The 26,369-nt window shown below is 40.1% G+C and overlaps 1 protein-coding gene across 2 annotated transcripts in view; it reads right to left on the bottom strand.

Annotated features, from left to right (window-relative positions):
* Positions 1-7,425: 7,425 nt before the first annotated feature.
* Positions 7,426-26,369, bottom strand: part of zeb1b (zinc finger E-box binding homeobox 1b) — a 60,301-nt gene continuing 41,357 nt past the window's right edge. For both annotated transcript variants that reach the window (XM_026914941.3, XM_026914942.3), the window contains exons 2-8: positions 25,493-25,651; positions 17,255-17,410; positions 15,533-15,735; positions 15,102-15,213; positions 12,927-14,620; positions 12,073-12,253; positions 7,426-10,037 (exon numbers count right to left, since the gene is read on the bottom strand). In XM_026914941.3, coding sequence (XP_026770742.2) covers positions 9,310-10,037; positions 12,073-12,253; positions 12,927-14,620; positions 15,102-15,213; positions 15,533-15,735; positions 17,255-17,410; positions 25,493-25,651 — 3,233 coding nt within the window. In that variant the 3' untranslated portion in view covers positions 7,426-9,309. The remainder of the gene's footprint in view (positions 10,038-12,072; positions 12,254-12,926; positions 14,621-15,101; positions 15,214-15,532; positions 15,736-17,254; positions 17,411-25,492; positions 25,652-26,369) is intronic.

Genomic DNA, 26,369 nt, shown 5'->3' with positions numbered 1-26,369 from the left:
GTTTGAGCAGCTAGAGCTTCAGCGGGGTGTGACGTGCACATCATATTCTACTTTGGATTTCAGGGCAGCAAGGCAGAAAAGCTCCCAGTCTCTCAGGTCCATGGAGGCCAAAGTGTGGGGAGGTAATTTGAGCTCACCATTATGAGCCATAAAACATTCATCACCTTGGAGCTCTGTCGTTTTCTGACTTTCTCTTACAGTGTTCCTCCAGCACTCAAACAGTTCTAATTCATGGCCTCTGCACCCACCAACATAAAGCTCATATGGCTTAAAATAGGTGTGTGTACACGGGTGTGTGTGCGCATTCTGTTCCAGTCCTACACACACATCTTGGCAGTAAGCGTGTGGTTTTAAAGTTGCAGAGATAAGTTTTAATCCTTCTTTGATCAGAGCCTTTGTAGTCTCACGAGTAGTTTCTGTATTTCCTGTGTAGAAGCCACACCTAATGTGAGTAATTGGATTCAATGGGAAACATGTGGAAACGGTTAGATCTGTTTCAGCTGTGTCCATGGAGACTGCAGAATTGTTGAAAGGCTAATGCTGCCGAGTTCTAAAAAGATAAAGTAGTGTGAAATGTATAGCTAAAGACAACATTTACCCCAAATGCTTACCTCATTTGTCTTTGGCAGCCCAGCAAGATGAAGCATCAGGAGTCATTTGCATGTGGAGGGTGCACACAGGACTAGTGCAGGATTTTATTTGACAAGGTAACTACTTTTATGGATGTTTATATGAATGTAAACAGTTTTAGTTGACTATAATTCTCTTGTCGATTTGTCTTCCTGACACTTATGAGTGTCCCAGCAGTAAGAATTTATATTTTACTTTAGCCTCAGTAAGGGAACAGGGCCTCCAGCATACCCAAAGCCTGTGTGCGCACTTGTGTATTTCTTTTCGTTAGTGTAATGTGTATGAATGCACTAATATTTGCAGTAATGTTGAACGTGTTGATGTAAGATGTTGGTATGCTTGTCAGTTTTTTAATGCAGGGATTGACTGATTTTACCGTGCTTAAGTACATATCAGCATCATTTATTTCTTTCTCTACACAGCCCAGGATATATTCAAATCACCACTAATAATATATTCCAGTCATTCACCAGTAAAGATATTGCTCACTCTAAGTGTTTGGTTCGAACTCTATTTGCAAATAATTTTGCATAAGCCCGCTTTAAAATCACATTTTTGTATTTCCCAGATGACATAATCATGTATTTTAAATGTCATGGGCTGTGCTTCAGTATTAATGAAGTTCTCATGGCTGGACTTGATGTCTTTTTGCTTTGGAAAATCCAATGCATTTTAAACAGACATTTTATTTTGGATTTACATAAGGTAATTGCAGAATGCTGGAAATACCAGGTTGGTATATCTAAACAACCTGACACCACCCCCACAACACACATGCAAATTCATGTCCCTTCATTCACTAATACAATCATTCCCATTAAGTGAGCAATAAATACAAAGCCCACTATATTGAGCAGGACAGATAATGAACCCCGTCTGCATGTCCGTTTAGTGCTGAGGGCTGCTGTGTGATTGGCTTAGCCATGCTGCATTACCTGAGCCATCGTTAAAGGGCCTATAAATTGTGCTTGAGGCAACACCTGAAACCGCCCAGACGAAAAGGACAGCGTGTGATTTGCTGTGATTTTTAACATGCGGCTCTCTCCTCACACTCTTTTGGTTTAGAGTGCTCCTACATACTAATTTGGCTTGAGCTACTAATTTGCTCCTGACGGCCATGTGGTGGGTCTCTCTTCCTTTCTGATGAGTCCTCTTCAGGCCACGGCAATGGAGCTGGTCCTAGTCAGCAGCTTATTAGGATGTGGAGTCAATAACAGAGCCTGTGCTACCCTCAGAGACTTAATGATATGTGTTTCAACATCTAACCTCCTTATTAGTGCTACTAAGTGACGATCACACTTATAAATAGCTCTGTGTGCTTCTTAATTATAGGCTGAGAAATCATAGGGTTGTTAGTGTGTAGCGTGCGTGTGTGTGTTATGTGTGCGTGAGTATGTGCACACACTTTTGCATGATAAATGAGGGGTGTTTGTGCTGGTATTATGACTGCGTTTCCCTAGAGTTTACTTTACACTCTTGCCCACCCAGACACATCTCTTACACACGTGCTCTCGAGCCTCGTTGTTGAAGTGATTTATGGCATGTACTCAAGCAGGCGCATTGCTAACTGAAGCTGCTCCACTGTGGCTATGAGAAATGTGTTTCAAGGTGAAAATCAATCAGGGCATCTTGTGCAGATACATGCAGTATCCTCTTATGGACTTTTACTCCCATAAGCATTTTTAGGTTAGAAGGAACAGTGTAAGAAACGGACAATCCTGTTTCGGTTCAGGCTAGTCACAGATTACTGATAGATGTATTATTAAAGGAGTACTCCAGAGTTCTTCAAATTAATCTCAGTCTACTGCATCTGATGTGTATGCGTTATTATGATGAATAAGAATTCCAAGACATCTCCTGTTTCTGACAAAACTGGAAACATGTGAAACGTTTTTGTAAAACCTTTTCAATAAATTACGCTCTATGTCTGTATACCTTATCTTTGCAGACTACTTTTTCAGAAAGTAAAATATTTGGTCAACTTCAGATTAAACTCATTGAAAAAAAAAAAAAACCTAAATAATAATCGTATAAAATTTTGATAAAAACAAAAGTGATGTAGCGAGTAGTGTTGCCGTCTCACAGCTCCCAGATCCTGAGTTTGAGCCTGAGCTCAGGTTACTGTCTGTGACAAGTTTTGTGTGTTTTCTGCATCTGTTTTCTCTGAGTTCTCCAGTTTCAGCCCACAAACAAAAACATTTTAGCAAGTGGATTGGCTAGTCTAAATTGCCTCTAGTTGTGAATGAGGCTCCAAATCCACTGCGACCCTGCACACGATAGTTTAGAGGTTACCGATGGTAGATGAATGTGGGTCTAATGAGTAGTTTTGATGTGCTTTATATAGATGCTTTAACTGTAAAGGATGTAGCATAAGTGAGTGTTGGTTAGCATCTTAAACTTGGTTCGGAAGGGTACTGGACTGGCAGCCTCTTTAATAGATTTGGTGATTTTCCCCTTTAATAAGTCCTTTTTGCATTGGCAAAAAGTGGAAGATTTGATGCAGGGTAAATTCCAAATCAATCTAAGCAGATAAAACATAAGTGGTATTTTAAGAAAACTGCATTAAAATTGTTAAAACCTTCACAGAATAAAACACTATTCTGTGTACCCGGTAGCTAAATGTCCTATATGAGTCGAAAGGTCTATTTGAGTAACTTACATTTAGCCCAACACTTCTATCCCTTGTTCTAGTGCACACCAATGCAAGGTATTAATAACTAAGGTATTAATTTTTCATTATAATTCCACAGAAATATGATGCGATAAATAGCATTACGTTTAGGCTACAAACACATTACCTTTCTGAGATTGTGGCATGTGATCTCAAGGTCCATTGGGGAGCTGAGAGTCAAATCTTTGTCAATATGCAGAAGCCACTGATCTAGTGAGCAGGTTTGTGTGCAACAAATCCCGCAGTGCGCACATGGCAGTATGTCTCGCTGCTCAGTCAAGTGATCTAGTGAGCCATGTGTGTAGTGTCCTGATGCTGAGAATACTGCACTCACCTGACCACCAAATTAGTTTAAGATTTTAAACGAATTAAATACTACATGCCTTATGTTTTAGGTACGTCACTCAGATGGAGACTGCTTTAAATTTCCTTAGAATGTAAGGGCTTAAACTGGCTTTCTGTTATTTTCTCGGTACAGAGACTTCTTGTCTGTGGTACTTGCACATACGCTACACATGTGGTGGTTAGAAATTAGGTTGTAAAACGCTAGAGCATGCCTTTAAATCCAATTTGTCTCCTGAATGTGCTGAAAATGAATCCCCCTCCTCCATTCAACATGAAACCAACTTAGCACAGGATTCAAATCTGTTAGCACATGATTTTTAAATGTTGAAACTTTTTAAATATTTAATGGAAGTATTTGCGTAGAAATGCAATGCTATGTGCCTTCATAATGTTATAATATGTAATAGCCATGTTTTCTTTCTTTTCCCTTTCCCTGACAGAATCATAATCCATATCGTCTGGCGTTTTTGTTTTTTTGTTGTTGTTTTTTTTCTCTTTTTTTTTTATATACAGATGATCCTGTTTTAGCTACTTCTCATTTTTTCTTCATCTTCTGAAAGGCTTTACTAACACAGAATAATGTCTTTATAGTCTTTCCTGCTCCACCCCTGCCCAATTGCATGTGCATGCACTTGTAATTCAGTATGTAGCATAAGTACACTGTACTTCCAAATACACCCCATGCCCCCACCTTTATCTCTCGCTCTCCCAGTGCTCTAATGAGGTTAGAGTGGGCGGAGGGAGAGACTGAAGTGGATTAGTGTTGAGGTGATGGACGCTGGCAGCAGGAAGAGTGAGTGATCCTTCCCGTGCCCATGCTTCAGAAGGGGTCGGCTGGGATAAACTCCCCCTGCCCCTTAGGTGGAGCTCTAATTGATTTTTCTACCCTGTGCCATCTGGCTCTAAGCACAGCAGGAGGGAGGAGGAATAAAGAGAACCCCTGAAAATTGAGTTGCAGATCCACACAGATCCAGAGCATTGTTCAGGCAGCAGTTGGACGACTCGAGTGTTAACGTACATTGGAGGTAAAAGGTCAACATGTCTGAAAAACAATACGTTGTGAATGTGCCAAAGTTTGAGGTGGTGCAGAGGTGAATTCAGTAACAGGGAAACCGGGGGGGAGTTGGTGAATAAAGGGCAGGGGACGTTAGAGAGGAGAAAATGTGAGTGATGAAATAGTATAGATACAGCACAGGAGGAGGGAAAACGATGAATTAAAGACGTTTATAATTTTTAATGTACCCACTCGCCCTCTAACTGCTGTATTTATATCACATGAGTCCCATTTTAAGGAAAAAGGGCAGAACTGAGAAGGTATGCAGTGGCTGAGATGATTTCTGGGTCATGATTTCTAAACCAAAGCCTGAAATTAACAAACTAGTGAGATACATGGCACTGCAGTACTGTATATCTTTTTTTCCTCTAAAATATCTTCGAACTGATAATTCTGCAGGTCAAGAAACTTTCAAACATTACAAACTCCACCTGTAGACAGGTCATTCTCTCTCTTTCACCTGTGTTGCAGGCACAGTACACACAAATACTGCAGTGTTCTGGCGTGTTTAATCATCATGCGCTAACAGGATTCATGCAGTGTGTGTGTTGTGTCCAGTAAGTGGTCTGATGAAAGCATGATTGACTACGTCAGGCCATGTGTTTCAGTATGAGACATCGCATTACAGTGTTTAAGACACTGCCGGGAAGGGTGTAGTATCTTGAAATATACCTGAGACAAATTGAGTTTCTAGCTTGATTGAATTAGATATGGGAGAAGACTGAAGGAGAAAGAAAGATAGAGAGAGCTCTAAATTGTCCTTGAATGGCAGGAGAGCTACAATTAGTGAGCTGAAATTTGAAAAAGAAAGTGGTAGAAAGATTACTGTCATGATCAGATTATCTGACTATTCCCGATTCTGATTCTTCTTCTTCTTCTTCTTCTTATTATTATTATTAATATACTTTTCTATTTTGATTTTGTGTTCACAGTTTTGGTACTTTACATTTATAGTAATTGTAGTTATTGATATTTATTTATAGTTTCACTGTAAATCAATGAATATTACAGACTGTGAAAAATAAAACCCTATGACCTGAAATAACTATGAACAGGCTCGGCTGAACAAGTACATTTTTTAATCATAGGTTTACCTCAGAAGAGGAAAGTGCTCAGGGATGGCTGTGTTGCTTAAATACAGACAGGTGACAAATTAAAGAAAAAAAAAAACAACAACATAAAGGTGTTTGGCCACCACGAGCTGTCAGAACAACTTCAATGTGCACTAGCCCAATTTCCACACATCTACAGAACTGTACTCAGTGATGAACTGTTGAACTCTTCTTCCAAAGGATATTCCCTCAGTTACTGTTTTGATGATGGTGTCATTATAATTGCTGATCAGTCAAGAGAATTCCTACAGTCATACCAACTGTATTTGAGTATATTCAAACTCCTAACTACACATTTACTGCCCATGTAAATAATGTTGACATGTACATGGGGAAATTTCCTAAATTCAGCTAGTGTCACTGTATTTCCTCTGAACTGTCTATGTGGCAGATGTGAAAAAGGGAAACATTAGTAATATGCAGATTTTGAAATATGGGTGTATATGTATGCACACACAAACACATACAGCAGACTCCACATCAGCAACCATTTAATCATGCAGTATCAGAGAGAAGAAGCTGGTGTGGCATTGGCATCATTTTCAGACTTTTCATCAGATTATAGATTTGTGCATTACTAATTCATGCTCTCTGGCCCAAAAGCTGCTCTGAAATCCAACCCTGATCAATGGCAATAACCTTGGGGGAGTTCTCAAGGTTAGGAGACTTTTTACAGTCTATCACATCTTTGTTTCTCTCGTGTCTTCTTCTGAAGCTGGTTCTCTTCCTCTGTTCTCTACTCTGAATTACCTTAGTTTCTATCCTGTAATAAACAGGCGTTTGGTCTGGCTATTGCCTTTAGTATTACAAAAAGTCGAATGGGAACAGAGTCTAGAAAAAACTATATTAATAGCAGACTTAGGAGTCCATACACCAAGAATTTGTGCAGTGTGTGACTTTATGCAGTGTAAAACTGTAAACTGTATTAAATTCTTTAACTAATTAAAGTTTCTGAGGAATAAATCCAGCAAACCTGCATCATATTGTGGTTGTAAATGTTAAATGTGAAAGTTGCATAATTTTGACCCCCCAATCTTAAAATCATTTCAAGGTCTTAAATGTAACATTAAATCAATGTATTTTTGTGAACTTGTTTTTTCTGTTGTCCCAGCGCTGCTCTGCCTCTTAAAAAACAAAACCCATAGAAGAGCAGTATGGTCAGCTGGTTTTTATGTTGAATACTATTAAACTGGAAAGACACCCATCCTCCAACAAATGCTTGTTTGGTTGCAGCTGTATTCCATCTCAAATGTACAAAATTCTGTAAAGTATTTTATTAGGGTGTCTAGTAAATCCCTTTATACTGTGGAACTTTTTTTTTTTTTTTTTTAAATTATGTAACATAGTACTGCTCTCTGCTCTTGAGCTGATTATGTAGTAGTCATACAATTATATAGTTTTTGCTGTATTTTCTCAGCCAAATACCCAAAAAAGTATTGATTTATTCCCATTTTCCCTTTTTTTTGTGTCATTCCTGGTTTATAAAAGGTTTCCAAAAGAGAAAATGGCTATCCCAAAACAAATCAACATATTTTTTTTAAATTGGTAACATTTTGATGCATTTTTGAATCTATTTAAAGTTTCATTGTGTGAAAATGATCTTGTTACAGAGAAGCTGTGAATTCTTGATTTATTTTATTGTGAGACGGGGAGTCATAAAAAACAAACCAACCAAACAAACAAAAAAGAAAACCTATCTATAAAAAATATATAACCACAGATTAAAACAGGGACATATAAAACAAGTTGTGGCCATGCTGTTTACACACTGGCACAAATAAAACATTAAAAAAAACTTCCTCATTGGCAACATTTTGGCTTTGTAGCACAGTTGTGTGGTTAAGGATGTCTGCACGTGTAGCATACAATTAAATTATCAATGTTCAGTAGCTTCCAAGTCTAGCGGGGAAAGTAACACAACGATGGGCAATGTGAGAAGAGAAATCTCCAATATTTCAAATACTGGGTGTCTGTTTAAAAAGATTCAAATAATTGAAAATGTGAAAATAATACTCTTTCTGTTTTAAAACACTTTGAAATGCCAGAGAACTTTCCCTAGCTTTGTATTCATTCATTCTTCGAAATTATTCTTCATACTAAAATATATTATTGTATTAATACAAACTACAATATTGTACACTACACTGTGTAATAAATAACCATAAAGAAAAAAAATATAAAAAAATAAGACACATAAATATAAAAGGTCTCTAAAACTAAACTTATACTGATGAAGAGGGTGAGGAAATAATACTGCCATGACTGCAAACAAACATTACACAATGTTCACTGAGAAACAAACAGAACAAATCAAACAAAAATTTAATACTGACTGTTATGAAAGTAGAAGAAAAAAAAACTAGAGGTGAAAGGTAATGGTGGGTTCGTATTTAATACCTGAAGTAAAAGTGAATGCGCAGTTAATCAGATGAAGAAGTGCATCAAACAGGGGAAGCAGAAACACTTCAGAGCTGGAAACGTTTTGTTCTTTGATTCCTGACTGTTCGTAAGAATTCATTTGTTCCTTAAAGAGGCAGGAACAGTCCTTGGCTTAGGACTAGTGGTTCAGGGTCAAGGGTCACAGGTTTGCTACCACATTGGGAACATGCTGTTGAAGAAGAGTGTGAGAGAAGTGCACCAGCTCTGTGCAATGGCACTTAACACATGCATGCTTTTGCATAAGAGGGGGTGTGGGGGCAGCGGGGGGGGCAGCGGGGGGGCAAAGTAGACCCATCTACTTACTGACGGTTCTTTAAAATCTTAATGTTTTTTTTTTTTTTTTTTTTTTGGATCTAGGATTGTGTACCACCCCCATTTTTTTCTTACGTTTAAGGCTCACAGACCATTTCCAAACAAAACAGACAGATGTTGAGCTAGCGTAGGCTAGCATGACACGTGGGTTAGCTCGAGAGTATTAATACTGAAAGGTAGACATTAAACAAGGCCCACAGAGGTGTTCATCAGTAAACTGGGAGCATGGTAGTGCACAGGATCTTTTTTTTTTCCTTCATATGCAATAAAATACTGAGTTTTGTTCATTGGCAATAAAAATGTATAGAAATCTCTCCCAACTGTACAGCTTTTTTAAGGTTTAAACAAGAGTGACAAAAAAAATTAGTAACACTGATAAAAAGAAACCCACGGTGTTTTAGTAATAAAACGTTATTAGCTAAAACGTGTCTAGATTTCAGTCTGTATATGTGTCATTTTTTTCATTAAACTTTGTATTTATACAAACCATAAACACTGAAAATTGTCCTTATGTGGAAAAAACACTAGTTTTTTTTAATCAGGCACACAAAGGGTTTTATACACAGTAGTGGGATAAAATGCAATGGCAGAGCTCCTGTGCTCTCGCTCTCTTCCTTCCTTCTTTCACCATTTCCTGCAATCCTCTTGAAGCAGCCACATCTGCAGTCTTTGTTCAAATTAGTAACGTTTTTGTAAAACTAAGTAGCAAAGAATAAGAGCGAGAAAAGCCCTGATGTGGTTTCTCTTCATTTCACATCTCCATTTTCACTGGGTGTGTTTCCTTCATTTCCACCCTCCTCCTTCACATTTTCTCCTTCATTCTCGTTTTTTTTCTCTCCTGTGTTTTCCTGCATGTCCATCACTTCTGTGTTTTCTGTCTGCTCTTCATCTTCCTCATCATCCTGCATCACCACGACCTTCATCATCTCTCCATCTTCTTCTCCCTCTTCTTGACTTTCCACTGTACCCTCCTCATGTCCTCCATTCTCCCTAACCGCCTCCTCATTTCCTGTGTCCATCTCCTCCATCCTGTACTGCTCTCCGGTGTCTTCCTCATCCTCTCCTCCTTCCTCACCGATCCTGACCACCTGAATTTCGTCCTCGTCCACCACGCTCCCCGAGCCCATCGCGTCTTCCTCCTCGCTCTCCTCGTCCTCCCTGGCGCTGCTCCCTCGTTCATCCGAGTCCACCTGAGATGGGGGCGAGGCGGCGGTGCTTGCTGCTCCAGGCTGCTCTTCGTTGGGGTTCTCCTCCTCTTCGTCCCTCTGCACTTGGTTCTGGCCGTGTGCCTCCTTCTTACAGTATGAGTAGCGGTGGTTCATGTGCTGCGAGTAGGAGCCGGAGTGAGAGAAGCGCTTGCCGCACTTGTCACACTGGTACGGCTTTTCTCCCGAGTGCAGACGCAGGTGCTCGATCAGGTGGTGCTTGTGTTTGAAAGCTTTGCTGCAGATCCCGCATTCGTGAGGACGTTTACCTGTGAAACAGAGGGAAAATAAATGTGGGTGCTTTCTTTCACTTACATGCAATCAACATCGTAAGTATTAGCACACTGGATGAAAACGAGCCAAAATGAATGACGCATGCCATGACTGTTATTTTCACCAAAACACTTTTTCTATTGTGCAGCCCAGATTGTTGGCCAAACACGCTAATGATGTCCAGAGACAAAAAGTCAGATAATTGTCTCATCTGACCACAACATACGATTGCAACTGTAGTTCCAATGAAGCTTAAGTTCATGCACTCCATTCCCGGGTTCAGTTTCTGCAACCTTTCCAAACAGCTTGTTATAGAGGTAAAATCTAATAGTTAATTTTAAAGCTTGACAATAGAGAATCAACTCGACTGTGCAATTCTGAAACTTTCATTATTGGCATCTTTTTTTTTTTTTGTCTCTTCCTCGCTGTGTATGGGGAAAGCATGCTCGTTGGTCAATTCCTGGCAAATGTTGAGTCCCGACTTTTCAATCTTTTTATTACAATTAATTGTAATTAACTGCATTTTTACCTTCTTAGGTTTTTTGTGTGTATTACCTGACTTGTTCAGGGCAGTTTCTTTTGTGTTATAAGCGCTTTGCTTTTCTGTATAGTGATGGATTATAAAGTGATTTTATGTGTTTAAACTGCAAATGAGTTTGCATTTGTTTTGAAGATTGCTTTTAGGGGTTTCAATCATTTTGCCTCATGTGTTTCAAAAGAAATGTTCTAAGGGAATTTTTTTTGTCTGAAGAAAGGATGCATACTCATCAAGGCTTTCATCATTTTTACAGTCAAGTGATGGCAGCCCAAATGTAACTGTATGTCCTGCAATTTTGTAATATGTGAATGATCACATAATTGATTTATTCTCTTACTGGAACAGACATATAGCAGTTTATTCCTGTGGGTGTGTGTGCATGTGTCATTTTCAACTATGCTAAATTGGAAGTTAAATAATGACATGTTATATTCATAAAACTGACAAGAGCCTGCAACTAATGATGTGTTGTGTATCATCACTTTCCCAACAACAGTCCTGAAAAAATTAGTTGTTAGCTGGTCAAGCCACCTGTTTAATTTTCCCTTTTCTTGTTTTTGTTCATGTTCCTGGGTTTTTTTTTTTTTTTTAATAATTCTTGGCTCCTGTCAGTTATGTCATTATCAGACCAGGTCTGAGTGAACAAAATGTGCGTGTCCAAGAAAACATCCTACAAACAGCATAAATATAGACTACAAGGTCACGTGATAAATTGGCTGCTAAACGGCGTTATCCGTTAGTTCCATATTTTACACACATTTCTTGCGTGGGCGGATCTTCCTTTCAAGCCCTGCTACTAATACAGTACATTTATTTTCCCCTTCAAGTACTGAGTAATTATCACACTATTACTCCCATTACATGCCGTCATACACAGGAGATGAGAAATCGAGCATGTTACACAAGTGCTTTAAAAGGTACCATACGCAGACTGGCTTATGAAGCTGCTTAGTGACAAATACCTCTGTATTAATCTCCTTTCCCCAACCTGCTCACACAGGATTAAGCGCTACATGTCATTATGTATCCATGGATAATAAAACCAAACAATGAATCAAAACAGAGTGTGACAGCCCATGGGCTGGAGGTAAGGGTTATATAAACCGTGGCTTTGGGGAGAATGAAAGAAAATGCACAGTGATGTCATTAGGATGTAGGCTGCTGGCTTTTGGCTCAGCATCTGAACAGCGAGATGTGAGCAGCTCTTGACTTAAATGAAATCTTATGCTCCCAGAAAGAGAGAAAATTACTAACAGATTCTAATGTAACACACTAGGTTCCAAGTTAAAAGGTAATGCTTTTGGCCAGCAAATGACAAGGGGAAAATTCACCACACCCTCCCTGCTGTTACGGTATATTTATAATACGTAACCATAATGTTGCAACTTGAAATGTTCAGGCAGAATTTCACTTTTGAGTCCATTTTGTGGTAAATTCTCTGTGGTGATAAGCAGGGGAACAAGTTGATCTCTGTGCATGTATGAATAACATACCTGTGTGTTCATATTTATGCCGAAGCAGCGAGCTGCTCTTCTGGAAGATTTTGTCACACAGGTCACAGGCATACAAGCCATTTTCAGTCTTCTTCATCTTCTTCCTCACCGGCCCAGAGTCTGAGTCTGTCTGCTCCTCCAGCACTGAAGCCACCTCTGAACCGGCCTCCTGCTTCTCCTCCTACACACACCAACATGTGTTACTTTGTTTTATTTAATGTGTATATTTTATTATGCCACCTCCACAGGTATTTCCCCATATCACATGCTATAGAAATCACTGCAAGCATGAAATCTTGGACTAACATCTAACTCTATACCTCCACTAGGCTCATGTAGGCCTACATGGCACTCTTGCACTTACAAATAGTACAACTTGGGCTGCTACTATTACTGGTAACCTAGATAAAGACACCAAGCTGGCCAGTGAGGATAGCTACAATGGCACAGAAAGCCATGGTAAAACAATATTAATGATATGTCAGGTAATGTAATATAATACCTAATTCTAGATTTTTTTTTTTATTTAAACTGCCCTTTGTGTAAGTAGAAAAAAATTTAAATTTTATTTGGAGATTTGCAAACATTCATTCTCCAAAAAAAAGAAAATTTTTGTCATCAAAGTCTTAACAAATGAGATTTTCTTAATTTGGAACGAAAAACGTTCCACTGGATAACAAATGTGGACAACTAATGCTAGAGATCAATAAGACTGCATCAACTAGTATAGATAACCTAAATCATCATATGGTGCTGAGTATAGAAAACTCAAACACTAAAGTGCATTTAATTCTGTTTGTTTCACTCAGGACACAATAATTCACTCCCATGTTTTCACTGCTCTCTGGTCTCACCTTGACGCCATTGACATGCAGTATGGCCTTCTGTGGTGTGTCACCCCCTGCTGGGCTGGAGGCTGTAGTGGTGTAGGTGTAGGCCAGCTGTGGGATTAAGATGGTCTGTTTAGTGGTGGTGAGGGTGCGCAGGCACTGCCCGGGGCCTTGCTTGGCGATAGCCACGAGGGTGGGCAGTTGAGTGGTCACAATGTTCAGGGAATTGGCACTTGTTTGGCTGGCATAGATGGCAGTGCTGGTGCTTGCATTGCTGAGCACTTCCTTCTTTGTGCAAACCAAGTTCAGAGGCTCGTCCTGAGCTGAGTAAACAGAGTGAGCGCTGGTTGTATTTGTTGCCGCTACAGATTTTGGGAGAGACAAATCAAGCGGTCCCTCTCCTTCCTCCGCAGTCTGGGCTGGCACAGGCCCATCTGCAGATAGATTTAGTGGTAAAGGGGATGTGGGGCCATTTTCTGTTCCACTTATCCCAGCTGTAGTGCCTTCTGCTGGGCTATGAAGCTCCATCTCCTCCTCCTCCTCTTGGTTCCTTTTGCTGTCCTGCTCTGACATCGGATTGGGGGTTTCCTCCGGAGTGCCATTAATGTCTATCCCGTTAGTCTGGGGTGTGGCTGTAGAGACCTCCATTGGAATCTGCCCATTCTGCATCTTCTCAAACCACTTCCTGACAATATCAGTAGGGAGATTGACTGACTCGGATATCTTTGCCAGCTCCTCCTTGGTAGGTTCTGCGTTTAAGGCAAAGTAAGCCTTAAGCAAGGACATAAGGTTCTTCAGTGGGGGCTGCCCAGGACACAGTTCAACATCTGCTTCAGGCTTTTCCTCCAAGTGTGTTCCGTTAACCTCCTGTTCCTCCTTGCCACAGTGTTTGTTTGTCGTGTGATTGTAGAGTTTGCCCTTCTCCTGCTGCCATTCTTCATCCACAGTGATGGTGGTTTTGTCCCTGGTTGTCTTGCTTTTAACCGTCAGGTCCTCAGGTAGTCGTTCAGCCTTGCAGGAGTCTGTATTCTGCCCCACTGGCTCTTTCTTCAAGTTCTGCAGAGCTACCTGAGTCTGCGATGGGTCAAGGCTATAGTTGATTATGATCTTGGCGGTACCGTCCTGGTCAACAATGGGAAGACTGATGGCTTGGATGACTTGCTGAGGAGCCTGTGCAATAGCCACTCTGCCGGTGCTTGCAGGCTGGCCTTTGGTCTGGGCATTCTCCAACACCTGCCTGATCACATTCCCATCCACTGCCACCTTTAGCATGTTCTGCAAATCCCCTAGATTAATGCTGATTGGGGAGACCAGTCCTACAGTGGGGAGGACCACAGCCTGCACTGCCCCCTGTAGTGGTGCTGCTGCCCCTCCTTGGAAAACCCCGTTTACTCCTCCAGGGGCAGCCGGGGCAACTACCACAGGCTTGTACTCATAGTCCAATGGCTCAGACTTAATCTGTGTGATCGGGAGCTGCTCCTGCAGGGGTTTACTATGGTCCAGTTTGTCCTGGATCTGAGTCCGGGCAGTGGCGGGGGAGGAGGGCAGGGATGGTGAAGGACACTGAGGGGTTTTGGTGCCTCCTGTGGCTGGCGAGGGTCGTGGCCGGCCGTTGACGGAAATGAGGCCGATGCATTTCTTACTGCTGATATGGGAACTGTAGGAGCCAGAGTGAGAGAAACGCTTTTTACAGTTGGGGCACTCGTATGGCTTCTCCCCTGTATGACACAAACAGATAAATGCTTTTAGACTTTTGTACACCTATAATGTTTACATATCTGATGTTCCACAAATCCACAGATAAGATCTCTTATATGATATAAGATCTCTTACATTTATGCTAGCATGGTTCTATTTTATACTTAGCTAGAAATATCCCATTCATTAGGAAAATTAAATAGAAGGCTGGAAAAATATCTTCATAACAAATACATGCACTGAATTGTAAATAAAATTAAGTTAAGCAGACAGTCCAAAAAACCCAGATGTTCCAGATGAAATCGATTGCTGCACAATTAGTTTCCTTTAACTGCACAATTAAGAGCCAGTATAAACACAAGCATGTTTCCTATTTCAGAAGGCTAGCCAGAAACTACATATGCAGGACTTTGGCGGTGAACGCTAATGTTGAATTTCCTTATTAACTAATACAAATACACAGACAGACATGCAATGCCAAAAAAACGTTAGTGTGCTCACCACTGTGGATACGCAGGTGTTCTTTCAGGTGGTGTTTGTACTTGAAGGCTTTGCCACATTCAGTGCACTTAAACTTACGGTTTCCTCCACCCCCTGTTTGGGTTACATGCCGCTAGAAAACGACAGAAAATGTGCTTTATACTGCTGTATTTCCATAGGTGTATTGATATTCATAAAATATCAAATGCATCTTAATATATTTAGTGTTTCGAGAAATTAGTGATGTGTTATTAAACATTTACACATTCAGCTTCACTAGACATATGAATTTAAAGAAACCCCAATACAGTGAATTTAGGATATCTAAATGCTGAATTAGCAAAACATCTTTAAAAGAATCTATGCTCTCAAAGAGGCTATACATTTCCAAAAAGCATGTATTGTGTTATGTATGATGAATTAAGGATTGAGTTTAAGGTTAAATGCGGTACCTGGTCTCTGCCTGCTTTGTGTGCGCTCATGTGTCGGTCGAGCTGTGTGCGGTGGGAGAAAGTGTAGCTGCAAAGTGAGCAGCTGAAGTTGTCCTCGCTCTTCTCGTGTCTATACTTTATGTGCTCCTTCAGAGACGTGTAGCGCTTGTAGCCGCGAGAGCAGTAGGGACAGGTGAGGAGCTGAGAAAACGCGTCTGGTGTGCCTGGGAGAGAGAGAGAGAGAGAGAGAGAGAGGCAGGCAAAGGGAGAGACAAGAGAGAAAGAGGCAGAGCAACAGGGCTAAGTGCAAGGACAATGATATGAGTACAAGGACATACGCTGTGTGGTTGAGTCTCACACAAACACACACAGAGTAACACAAAACGTGTGCTCTGTAAATGAGATGTGCTTTGGAGAGAGACACAAATGAAAATGAACAACTGATTACAGAAAGCCATTACACAACACAGCGTTTACTATAGTATATAAAATGTGTTTAACGTTAATAAATATACAAATGAGGCTTTGAATAATCGCATCACCTTATTAGCCCATAAAAAGGTGTGAGTGCATGTGTGAGTGTGTACGTGTGAGAGTGCATGTGTACACGTGTGCTATTGTGTTGGCTGTGAAGAGTGTGAGCTGAAGTAGAGCAATATGTGAACTTCAATCGCACACTGTGATAGAGAGAGGCCTTTGATGTGCACAGAGTGACAGCTACAGCACAACTCTCTGTCTCTCTCCATCCCAAGATCTTCAGCACAAAGCAAGAGAGGGGCCGAGGAGAAATGAAGAGAAACAAAGGAAGAGGAATGGTCGCTTGGTAATCACACAAAACAAAGAGGTGAGCAACTGCCAGAGAATTAGCTGGGGAGGAAAGCACTCTTTTGAAAGTACGTGAGTGAAAGGGGCAAAGAAGACTGGATTAATAAATGAGAAATTAATACTGTGAAATATTTTATTAATTAAATAGTCTTCTGGTGATAAGCAATTTACACATTAATATAGAAGATGTTAGACCTTTATTAACTCAGCTACATATTCATCATGTCTGGCTGACTAACTGGACACTGTAATTGTTAAATTAAACTATCTGTCATTTTGCCATTTTTATGCTTGGCTATAGAGTGCATGTAAGTAACTGAACTGCCTAATAATCAATCTGCCTTAATCATCTGAATTATTCATAGGTCAAACTGTGAATAAGAATTGAGGTGCACCTGGCTAACATTTCTATCTATCTCTATCTAAACGTCCCACAGGTAACATATTACCTGTTAACAGGTAACGTATTAAACTCCTGTAGTCAGGTGAATCGCTCCCACACACAGACATGAGAAACTCTCTCAGGTATGAAAGATTTGCTCAGGTGCTGCATTTTCCAACTTTCTGTTCAAACAGGTGAAGTGGAAATTTTAGAGTCACCAAAGGCAGGCTGTGTGTTTAGAGGTGTGTACCTGGGTGTGAAATTTGTGCTTCATCGTGACTCTGAATTCACAATAGACTGTGAGTGTGGGCATGTGTATACTGTATATCTTGGTGGGCACCAAATGTCCCCACAAGGATAGGAATATATGACCGTTTTGACTTTATGTGGAGATTTGGCTGGGCATGAAAACTGCAGTTTTGTATTTCCTTCTGGTTACTGAGGGTTAAGGTTTAGGTTAGGTTTAGGTATAGCATAGCATTGATTAGCCATATTACTAAGCACGATGAAGTGTGTGTGTGTGTGTGTGTGTGTACCATTCTCATCATGGCCACTGGTCTCCGGTGTTCCCTGGCGTGGTTCGTCTTCCGGTGCCTCCGGGAAGATGACGGCCGTGTCTCCCTGCTGAAGCATTTCCTCAACAAGAGCATCCCTACTCCTCTCATCCTCCTCTGACACACACTCCTCTTTCACTGCAACACACACATACACACAATTATTGCTAAGCCCATGACCCAGACTTATTTATTCTGGACAATTAAAGGTGCAGTTTGTAATGCTTAGAAATGTTTCTAAAACTAAGCTATACTAATCATACAACTTTATAGACAGTTTACTACATTGCAGTGAAGTGGATCTGTTTATTTTCTATCAGTTCATGTTCTTGTTTACATTTTCTGGCCCAGAAGTTTGTTCTCCTCCAAGTTCTCATTTTGGAAGAATGGTATGCATAACTCCAGTACAGATCCAGTGATGTTTACAGTAGAGCTGTTCTGGTGACATACAAGACATTACTAAGAACTTTATGTTTACTTAAGACACCTATCCCTTAATTTGTCATCTGAAGTAAAGGCTTGTCAATGATTAATTGCAATTTGCCATAAAAGCAGCAGAGTTCTCTTAAATCACAAACTGTTCCTTGAAAAAAAATAGTTTTAAGTAATTCACTGACCCTGAAAATTTGATTTTGCAGGATGTTTCTCTTAACAATAAAACAAAATATTGCATATGGTTCATAAAAGCCGGTGTTATGCTTTTGACGGTCTACAAAGCTCCTTTGGAACCATCTCAAGACCTGTAAATCTTGGTATAATAATTCCAAATCTAACACACTTGGTTTATTTCCAGTCCTAATCTAACCCACCTGATTCAGCTAATCAGTGTCTCATAGAGCAACTGAACATTAGAGCCAGGTGTGTTCGATTAGTATGTAAACTGAACTCTGCATGACTATTACCTCTCCATAAATATGTAATGGGTACTCAGCTGCATCTGATGATGGATGCAAGGTCTGCCTACGTCGGTCATGACACTCCCCAGCACTCACCCCAACACACCTGACTGTGTTAATTGCTGGGGAGGAGATATCATTAGTGAAGTCAGGCAGCATTGTGCTGGGATGGAAAATACTTGCAGATACCTGGCTGTCCATGGTGCTCTTTATGCCTCAGAGAGCAAGAGTGACATGAATGTGACATAAAGCTTGGATTATACTTGCTTTTACCTACATGCATGTGTATACATGATGGCTGCCACATGTATCCTGCAGTTGTAATTCAGAAATGAATGCTACGTGTCCGCGTCGTGCAATTCCAACATGAACAGACAGGGCACTGTAATATGATGTGACATCTGATGTCGGGACCAGACTGAGAGTTCATCTAATGGCCTAACATACCATCTATGTTGGTGGCGCTGCCACTGTTTCTGCCATCTATGCAAGATAAACAATAACATAGCCTCCTCTACTGTCGTTCATCTGAAGGAGTAGTCAAGGAGGAAGGGATGTTTCAGACCGACAATTCCCGCTAGTGGCTATAGTTTTTAATCCTCCAGATTACACATAAGGTATGCAGATAACTATGTGAACAATGCTGCTGACTAGGTACAATAGGTACACGAGTTTTCACTTAGTTCCAGTAAATGTCATCACAAATTTTCTCAACAAACTCAAATGCACATCATTAATTTACTAGGGCATGCATAAACAACAAGGGCCAAGGTGATGAAATCTGTAGGGCATAGTTTATACACTATACAACATCACCTGATTTCCACAACAAGCTCTTTCCCAAACAAAGACTGTTATCAGCAAACATTGTAGTCCTCGAGTGACAGACTGATATCAATCATGTATACTGGCGATGCAGGGTTTTATGCTGGACAATGTTAAATGTGCATTAAAGCCATAATCTGGGAGACACCATAGAGTCAGACACAATACAACAAAGTGTGAGATGTTGATGCATTATACATGAACGCTCTTTTTCAGAGAGAGAGGAAAAAGAAAAGCAAAAGGTGCATGTAGGTTTTCAACACATAATTAGAAGATCAAAGTCATAATTATAAAATCAAAGTCACACAGGCAAGAGACTCTTAGCCCGCTTATAAAACAAACAAAACAAATTAGTCCTGAATAGCTAACTCAATCTCTCGATTTCCCAATATCCCTTAATGCACAAACTGTGCTCAACCTCCTGTAAAATGAACCCCTTAATTGGAGCACTGTGCTCTACTTCTTTATCGCTCACTAACGAGAGACAATGAAGAAATGAAGGCTTTGGGAAAAAGCAAGCCCGGAGGCTACATATGTGTATCTCTGCCTGAGCTCTGCACTTTCTCATGCGTGCACACTCGAAATGAGTCCGCAATGTCAGCAATTACAACTAATGGCATTCGCTCGCAACTCAAAACAACATTTGGAACACCTGAGGACAATTGTGCATTCGGGTGTCAGAACGATTTAAAGAGATGTATGTATGTGGGCGGTTGGGGTGAGCCAAATGAACATCGCCTCTGCCTCCTACTGCTGTCGGCAACAGTGACTCTGTGTTAGATATATGAGGTACAGTGGCAGTATGTATTTGTCCAACATGCAAGATTTTTGCAGTGAATTTATCATATCAGGGAGAATAAAGAAATGGTGCTGTGAGCTGGGCAAACGCTTCCAGTGTGAAATGGGGATTTATAGATAACATAAAACAGATTTCCCAGGCACAAAGCTACAAACGAATAGCCTGAAGAAGATGAGAGAAATAGCAATTGGGCTATTTTGAAGAAAATCCATTTCCTTATCAGATGCTTAGGAGGTGAAATGATCACCAGTCAGGCAGTCATTTCACTGCCTGTATGAGACAGATCATTTTCCACTGTAAACTTTAAGGTTTTTAAGGTTACTGTTTTCATTGTTCTGCTCTGGTTCTTTATGACTTGGTCTTCATTGACAGCACACCATCTTCTACGATTGCAACGCCCCAATCAAATGGCCATGAAAGTACAACATAACAGCCCTCGAGGTGCACTGTAAAACCTAACTACGTGTGTATTGCTGTTTGGTGCAGTGCTGTTTGTACAAAGGGAGCACAATGGTGTAGTTGTCTACAAGTGGAGATGGCTTTGGACCGCGGTTCATACTGTTAGTTGTACTGTGATGGCTTGGGACTGTGATTGCTGTGGTGGCTTTGGGGCTGTGCTTGCCACGAGCAGGTTTGCACTCAGGTCTCCATCAGTGGACAGTGGATAGGTTCAGCAAAACAGACTTCATGTGAAAACTGTAATGAATTTCCTGGTTACACAATTGCACTATTTGTCCATGTGGTACACAGTTATAGAACCGATTTATTCATAACTGCACTATTCGTTGTAACTCAGATGAGGATGCATTCCCCTTTGAGTCTGATTCCTCTCAAGGTTTCTTCCTCATATTGTCTCAGGGAGTTTCTCCTTGCCACCGTCACCTCTGGCTAGCTCGTTAGGGATAAATTTATACATTCACAATTTATATCCTGAATGTATTTTTTTCTGTAGAGCTTTGTGACAATGTCCACTGTTAAAATGCTATACAAATAAAATTGAATTGAATTGAACTGAATAAACAAATTCAGGTAAATAGTAGCTGAGCAGCAGGTTGAGAGAGAGAGGACTCGATGATGCTTAGTGATGGCAGGAGATAAAACACCACAGATGTTGGCCTGCCCTGTGTAAGCTTGTGTTTAAATCACATATTCTCATGAGCTTCTCAAAATCGACTAGTTCATTTATTCAAATTCAAGACCCTGAGGGACTGATGCCAAAGCTAAAGAGAGACCTGGCCACCTTGAACAAAAAGTGAAACCATGAACAGCATGTGCTTATAGCATATAGTTAATGTAATGTGGTTTGAAGGCTGCAGTTGTACACACGTCCACTTCCTCTCGTGCTTACACACACAGGTGAAGGTAGAAGATCAGAAAGCACATGGGTGGATCACTTGATGTGTATGAGTCAGCGCACCACTTTGGTGTAAAATTGTTTTACGGAAAGTACGAAGGGTTTTTTTAAAGAATTGTTTTAGCACCGGATGTATAGAGTTTATGTTGCAGAAATTTTGCAAGGGGCTTTTTGTTTTTGGTACTTTATTCACAGAATATAATAGAAGTAGGTGTGCCAGGTTAAATCTAAGCATTCTTTTTAGATTGATTCAGAATTAGAAAGGCTGTAATAAGACTTTACAGTTAATTCTACGCTAAGCCACTCGATAAATCTACACCTTAAACTGATCATTCATTTTTATTAAAACAATAAATAAATAACGCAGCTTAACTTGCATACCTGCACTACATTTCCCAGAAATAACGGCCCGCGCATTGTGTCAGGATCCTACTGGAAGTTCCCCATGACTCACCTGCTCGCATTTCTTACCAAACAGCGTTTCAAGAGACTATTCATATTAAAGTTCTTCCCTGCTGTACTAACTGAGCCTAAAATTCTGTCCAATCCAAAAAAGACTTAAAGAAAAACTTTGAAATCACACATTCCTTTAACCTGATAACACACAATATCTTTAAACTCAGATTATAATAGTCCATTACTACAGAGTATCTTTAATCAAATGAATAAGTAAATCCTCCTCTTAAAGAGAAATGTTATCCTGCTTTTCTTTCCATTTTATTCTGTTTCATTAAATTGCCAAGCACATGAAATTTAACACATTTAGTGAGTTAAAGGCCATGGTGTTGCCTGCCATGCCTTCCCAAAGATAGTGCTGGTGGTTTCTCAACACAGCTGCGAATGCAATTAGCTAGTTAACTGCGTTGGGTAATCTGGACTTGTTAACGTGAACACACCTGGTTTGAATTAGAGTTTCAGCTATAATAGGATGCCATTTTGCCCAGTTCTGTGTGCTGTTGGGTGGAGAGCTGTTGTGCTGTATTGCCACATAGATGTATAGAAAGAAAAAAAAGACGTGACACACACCCAAGCCAAAAAAAAAATTTAAACGAGATCTATTCAATCAGATTGTACAATTTTAGGCATTTAGGGTGTTTTTAGTTGTGTGGTGACCTGTGAAAAACTTTCACATAGTGGAGTTTTGGCATTTTCTTCCATATGATGTTTTGAAAACTACAGGTTTTCTTGAACTGCAATGTTTTCTTTTGCAAATATCTTTGTCACAAGTGAAATTATAACTTATTATAATTTATTATATAAATTTTAAAATATGGCCAAATCACCAAAAGTGAAAAAGGAGAAAATTACTTTTAATGATTCAATTCTGCTCACTCACTCACATTCATTACCCATTTTATCCTGGTCGGGGTCACGGTGGATCCAGAGCTTCTGGCAGGAACACCGGGCGTGAGACGGCAATATGCTCTGAAAAGGATGCCTTTCCATTTTTCAGAAAATTGTTGTTAAACTGCATCCTTATCTATCCAATAAAATCTTTGCAGAAAAGCCTGAGCAAGTTCAGAAAGTTAAAACATTTCTACAACATTCTGGTGAAATATATTTATGATTTTTTTAAAAGTAATCTTTCTATTTTCACAATAGTCTATCATGAAAAGTAGAAAAGGCCCAGTTTTTAGGTCAAAAACAGACATTTTTTGTCAGCATTTTCTCTTTGAATTCAGCCTCGGTGACATTCGACGGGTTTTTCCCAGACCACCACACAGATCTGCTTTTTTATATATTTTTCTTTCCCTAAGTCCTGAGCCCTCATTTATCAATGGTACGCACAGGTACTTTCATTACATGTAAAGTGTGTATATGAACAACACAAAATGTGGGCTTTATTAAAAATGAACATTTGCTTAGATTAGTGCGTATATTTACACACAGCTTGTGTATGCAATGCACACAACAGTGGAAAATAAACCTCGATTGAAATGTGTTCCCTGAAGGCCACTTGTTTGATCATTGGTTTGGACTGTTAATAATTTGAATGATCTATGACATCCATTACTGCTTTTCAATTAGGTTTAAATACAAATGCATTTGTGGATATGCCAAATTACATAAAAGGTTAACAGTACTGGTGTGTTAAAATGTGATTTATCTTGATTCTTTGCTGAATTTAGAGAGAGCATTTTAGGAACCGGACCAATTTAATAGCTGTAAATTCTCTGTGGTTTATCACCAGACGATCATTCCCCATATCATACCTTACATTTTTTTCCATCAGTGATCCAAGTTGGAGAGGGAAGCAACGTGCACACATGTAATACCTGTGAAAGTTTTACAGATGTCAACACCTTGATTATTATTGCTGCAGTTAAAGCGGCATCAGAATTCAGTTATATTAATCCTGAAGGCTTCAGGAAGTTTCATTTGTTTGCAGGTTTCTTGGTGGCAAAAGCAAAATGACAAAGTCGTTTATTTAGCTTTCCTTTGAAGTGATGCCTACATACCATACTGTATATGGTTAATTGTGGGTGCGTCTGTATTTAAATGAGCAGTGACATGCACACGGCGGCTATAAACAATTGGTATTTATTAAACTTCCTTCCCTCCTCTTATGCATTTGATGTTTATTGTGCATATGGGAATTCTAAAGTTGATGCATGAGAATCAATTTGGAATATTTTCAATGCAATACTGATAAATGAGGCCCCAGAAGCTCTGATCAGCTACATATTAAACACACATTCTTTTACCTGTTGCATATGCATGTCAAGGCCCCTTTTCTGGAGTACAGTTTTTTTTATGATGTGATGATTTGAGATGTCTGGAAGTTTCCAAATCCCACTAGAAAGCTTGGGTCATTTGGAATAAATGTTTTGCCAAGGGGGCTTGGGAATGTATAATTTACGAATTGTGAAACCATCATAAAATCTTTGTAAACACTCCAAGAAAATGTACTAGGGAATGTAGCCCGGTTGGAGACGGGTGGGGGAGGCAGCAAGAGCACACGCTCTCCTCCCTTTTCTTTCTCAATTTCAACAGCTATTTAGTTTTGCAAGACTGGAATAAAGCCACCTTCTTTTGATCCTCAGGTCGTTTGCTTAACCATTTCCCAAAAAGGTCTAGCGTGTGCAGTCTGAATGCCTGTGAACGTGGACGCCGGGGTGAATTTTGACACTAGGACATTTTTTATTCTCTTGGGCCCCATGTCTTCTCTGTCTTCTCTACCTTTACAGAATCTCTGCTTGTGCAAGGACATGTGGTTGGACTGTGAGCTGACAGCACAGAGTAACAGACGAACTAGTGCCTGTGCAGCCACTGTATTATCACTGTGAATAGGAGAGGTGTGGTTTCATACTGGCGAAAATAAGAGCCGACAGCATGCAAGAAGGCCGCAATTGCTTTTAATCATGATGATTGAGAGGGAGCAAGAGAGTGTGAGTCTCTGTTGTAAAGACAAGAGGATGAAGTGGAGGTGTACGGGAGGGAAAAAAGAGGCTTTAAAACAAACACGGAGCCCACAGAGAGTCAGTCTGCCTGCCTCTACTCTAGGTAGGGGGAGAGAAAGGTGAAAAAGAGGATGAAGAGCTTAAAGAGCAACAAGGGAATGAGTGGGAGAGGCTGAAATTTGAGACAAAAAAAAAAAACAAGGTTGAGTCGATACTGTAGACCTGATACTGCTAATGAATGTTTCACAGCATATGAGTTATGGATCGTGTAGGCAGAGAAGTGTGTATATCCCAAACTTAAGCACAACTTACATACACAATATCCTAACAGGCCAGTTTCTGAGATTTAGCCATATGAATTAAATATAATAACAAGAAAAAGAATGCACATTAACATTTCAGATTTGTCAGCAAAAACTGCAATCTTGATTAATTTTACTTGGGGAAAAACTGCACATTTCTTTGCTCTAAATCTCCCCACTCCAGTAAGTAGCTGTGCTAGTAACGGTTATGAGGCCAGTATATATAGTTAAATTTACTACCCAATACCACTCATGCAGCATACACACACACTAACTGAATACACTCTATGTACTGTAAACATCCACTCCACAGCAGCTCAAATCTTCTCCAGAACCTCCCTAAACACTAATGTCCCACACGCCCTCATTCGTCAGCTAACAGCTAATGGCCAGGAATTCTGGTGCTTAGCGTTACACTATTTGTTTAAAAAAATTTCTAACTGCTAATGCCTGATAAACACATGCCTTTCATCTTCCAGCAAAAAAAAAATCTGTCTAAATCATGGATACTGCAATATATCTTATGTTACTGCACAGAAGTGAAGCATTTTATGTTAATATTAGATTACTAATTTATTTTTTAGGAGAATTCAAACCCGCAACTACTTTCCTCTAGAAAAAATACCACTAGCTGGAATGTTACCTTCATCCCATCGGTCCTCAGGGCCATTGGCATCATCGTCGTGGGCAACGCTGTCACCATCAGCTCCATCCACGGGGGTCCCGTCTTCCTCCACGATATGGAGCTTATCTTCATCATCAGAGTCTGACTGGCCTTCCAGTACATGGCTGTAGTTACTCACTGCACACACACACACACACAGAAGAGGAAAAACATTAGAGAAAGGGGTTTATAAAATGGATACAGTGAGGGACAAATATACAACCTTAGAGAGTTAAGTGGGATGGTTGAGATGGAGAGGAAGTGGTATGAGTGAGAGAGTAAAGAAAAAGCAGATTCACGAAGTGGAATGTTGGATCAGGGCTGTCACAGGTTTGATTTTATTTAAACACATTCACTACTTAAAAAATGACTGTGTTACACTGTTTTTTTTTTTTTTGGCCAATCAAAATGTTCGACACGGTGTTGTAATTTTTTTTCTACCCAGATTGCAACAAATTCCACCTTGTGCAGTGATTGGCTTATAGCTCTCACTCACGAGCCGGCTGGCAATTAGGCAACACCGCTCACGTTACAGTAGCAAACAAAACAGTGAAACATGAGAAGTATTATTCCCTCCTCAGACAACACTCTGTCAAATTTAGTTACTGCAGTTTCAGCTGTCAGAGGTCACAGTTTGCCATCAGTATTAAAATATTATTAATCCCACTGTATTTCATTCATTCATTCTTCCATAACAGTTTTATCCTGATGGGGTAGCTGTGGATCTGGAATCTATCCCGGGAACAAGGCGGGAATAGACCCTGGATGGGATGCCAGTACATCACAGGGTACCATGCACACACACATACACACTCTCATTCATACCTAGTGACAATTTTGGAATAGCCAATACACA

This window comes from Pangasianodon hypophthalmus, chromosome 12 (assembly GCF_027358585.1).
Source record: "Pangasianodon hypophthalmus isolate fPanHyp1 chromosome 12, fPanHyp1.pri, whole genome shotgun sequence".
Taxonomy (NCBI): domain Eukaryota; kingdom Metazoa; phylum Chordata; class Actinopteri; order Siluriformes; family Pangasiidae; genus Pangasianodon; species Pangasianodon hypophthalmus.
Note: the sequence above shows the minus strand (reverse complement) of the source record. Positions and strands in the feature narration are given on the sequence as shown.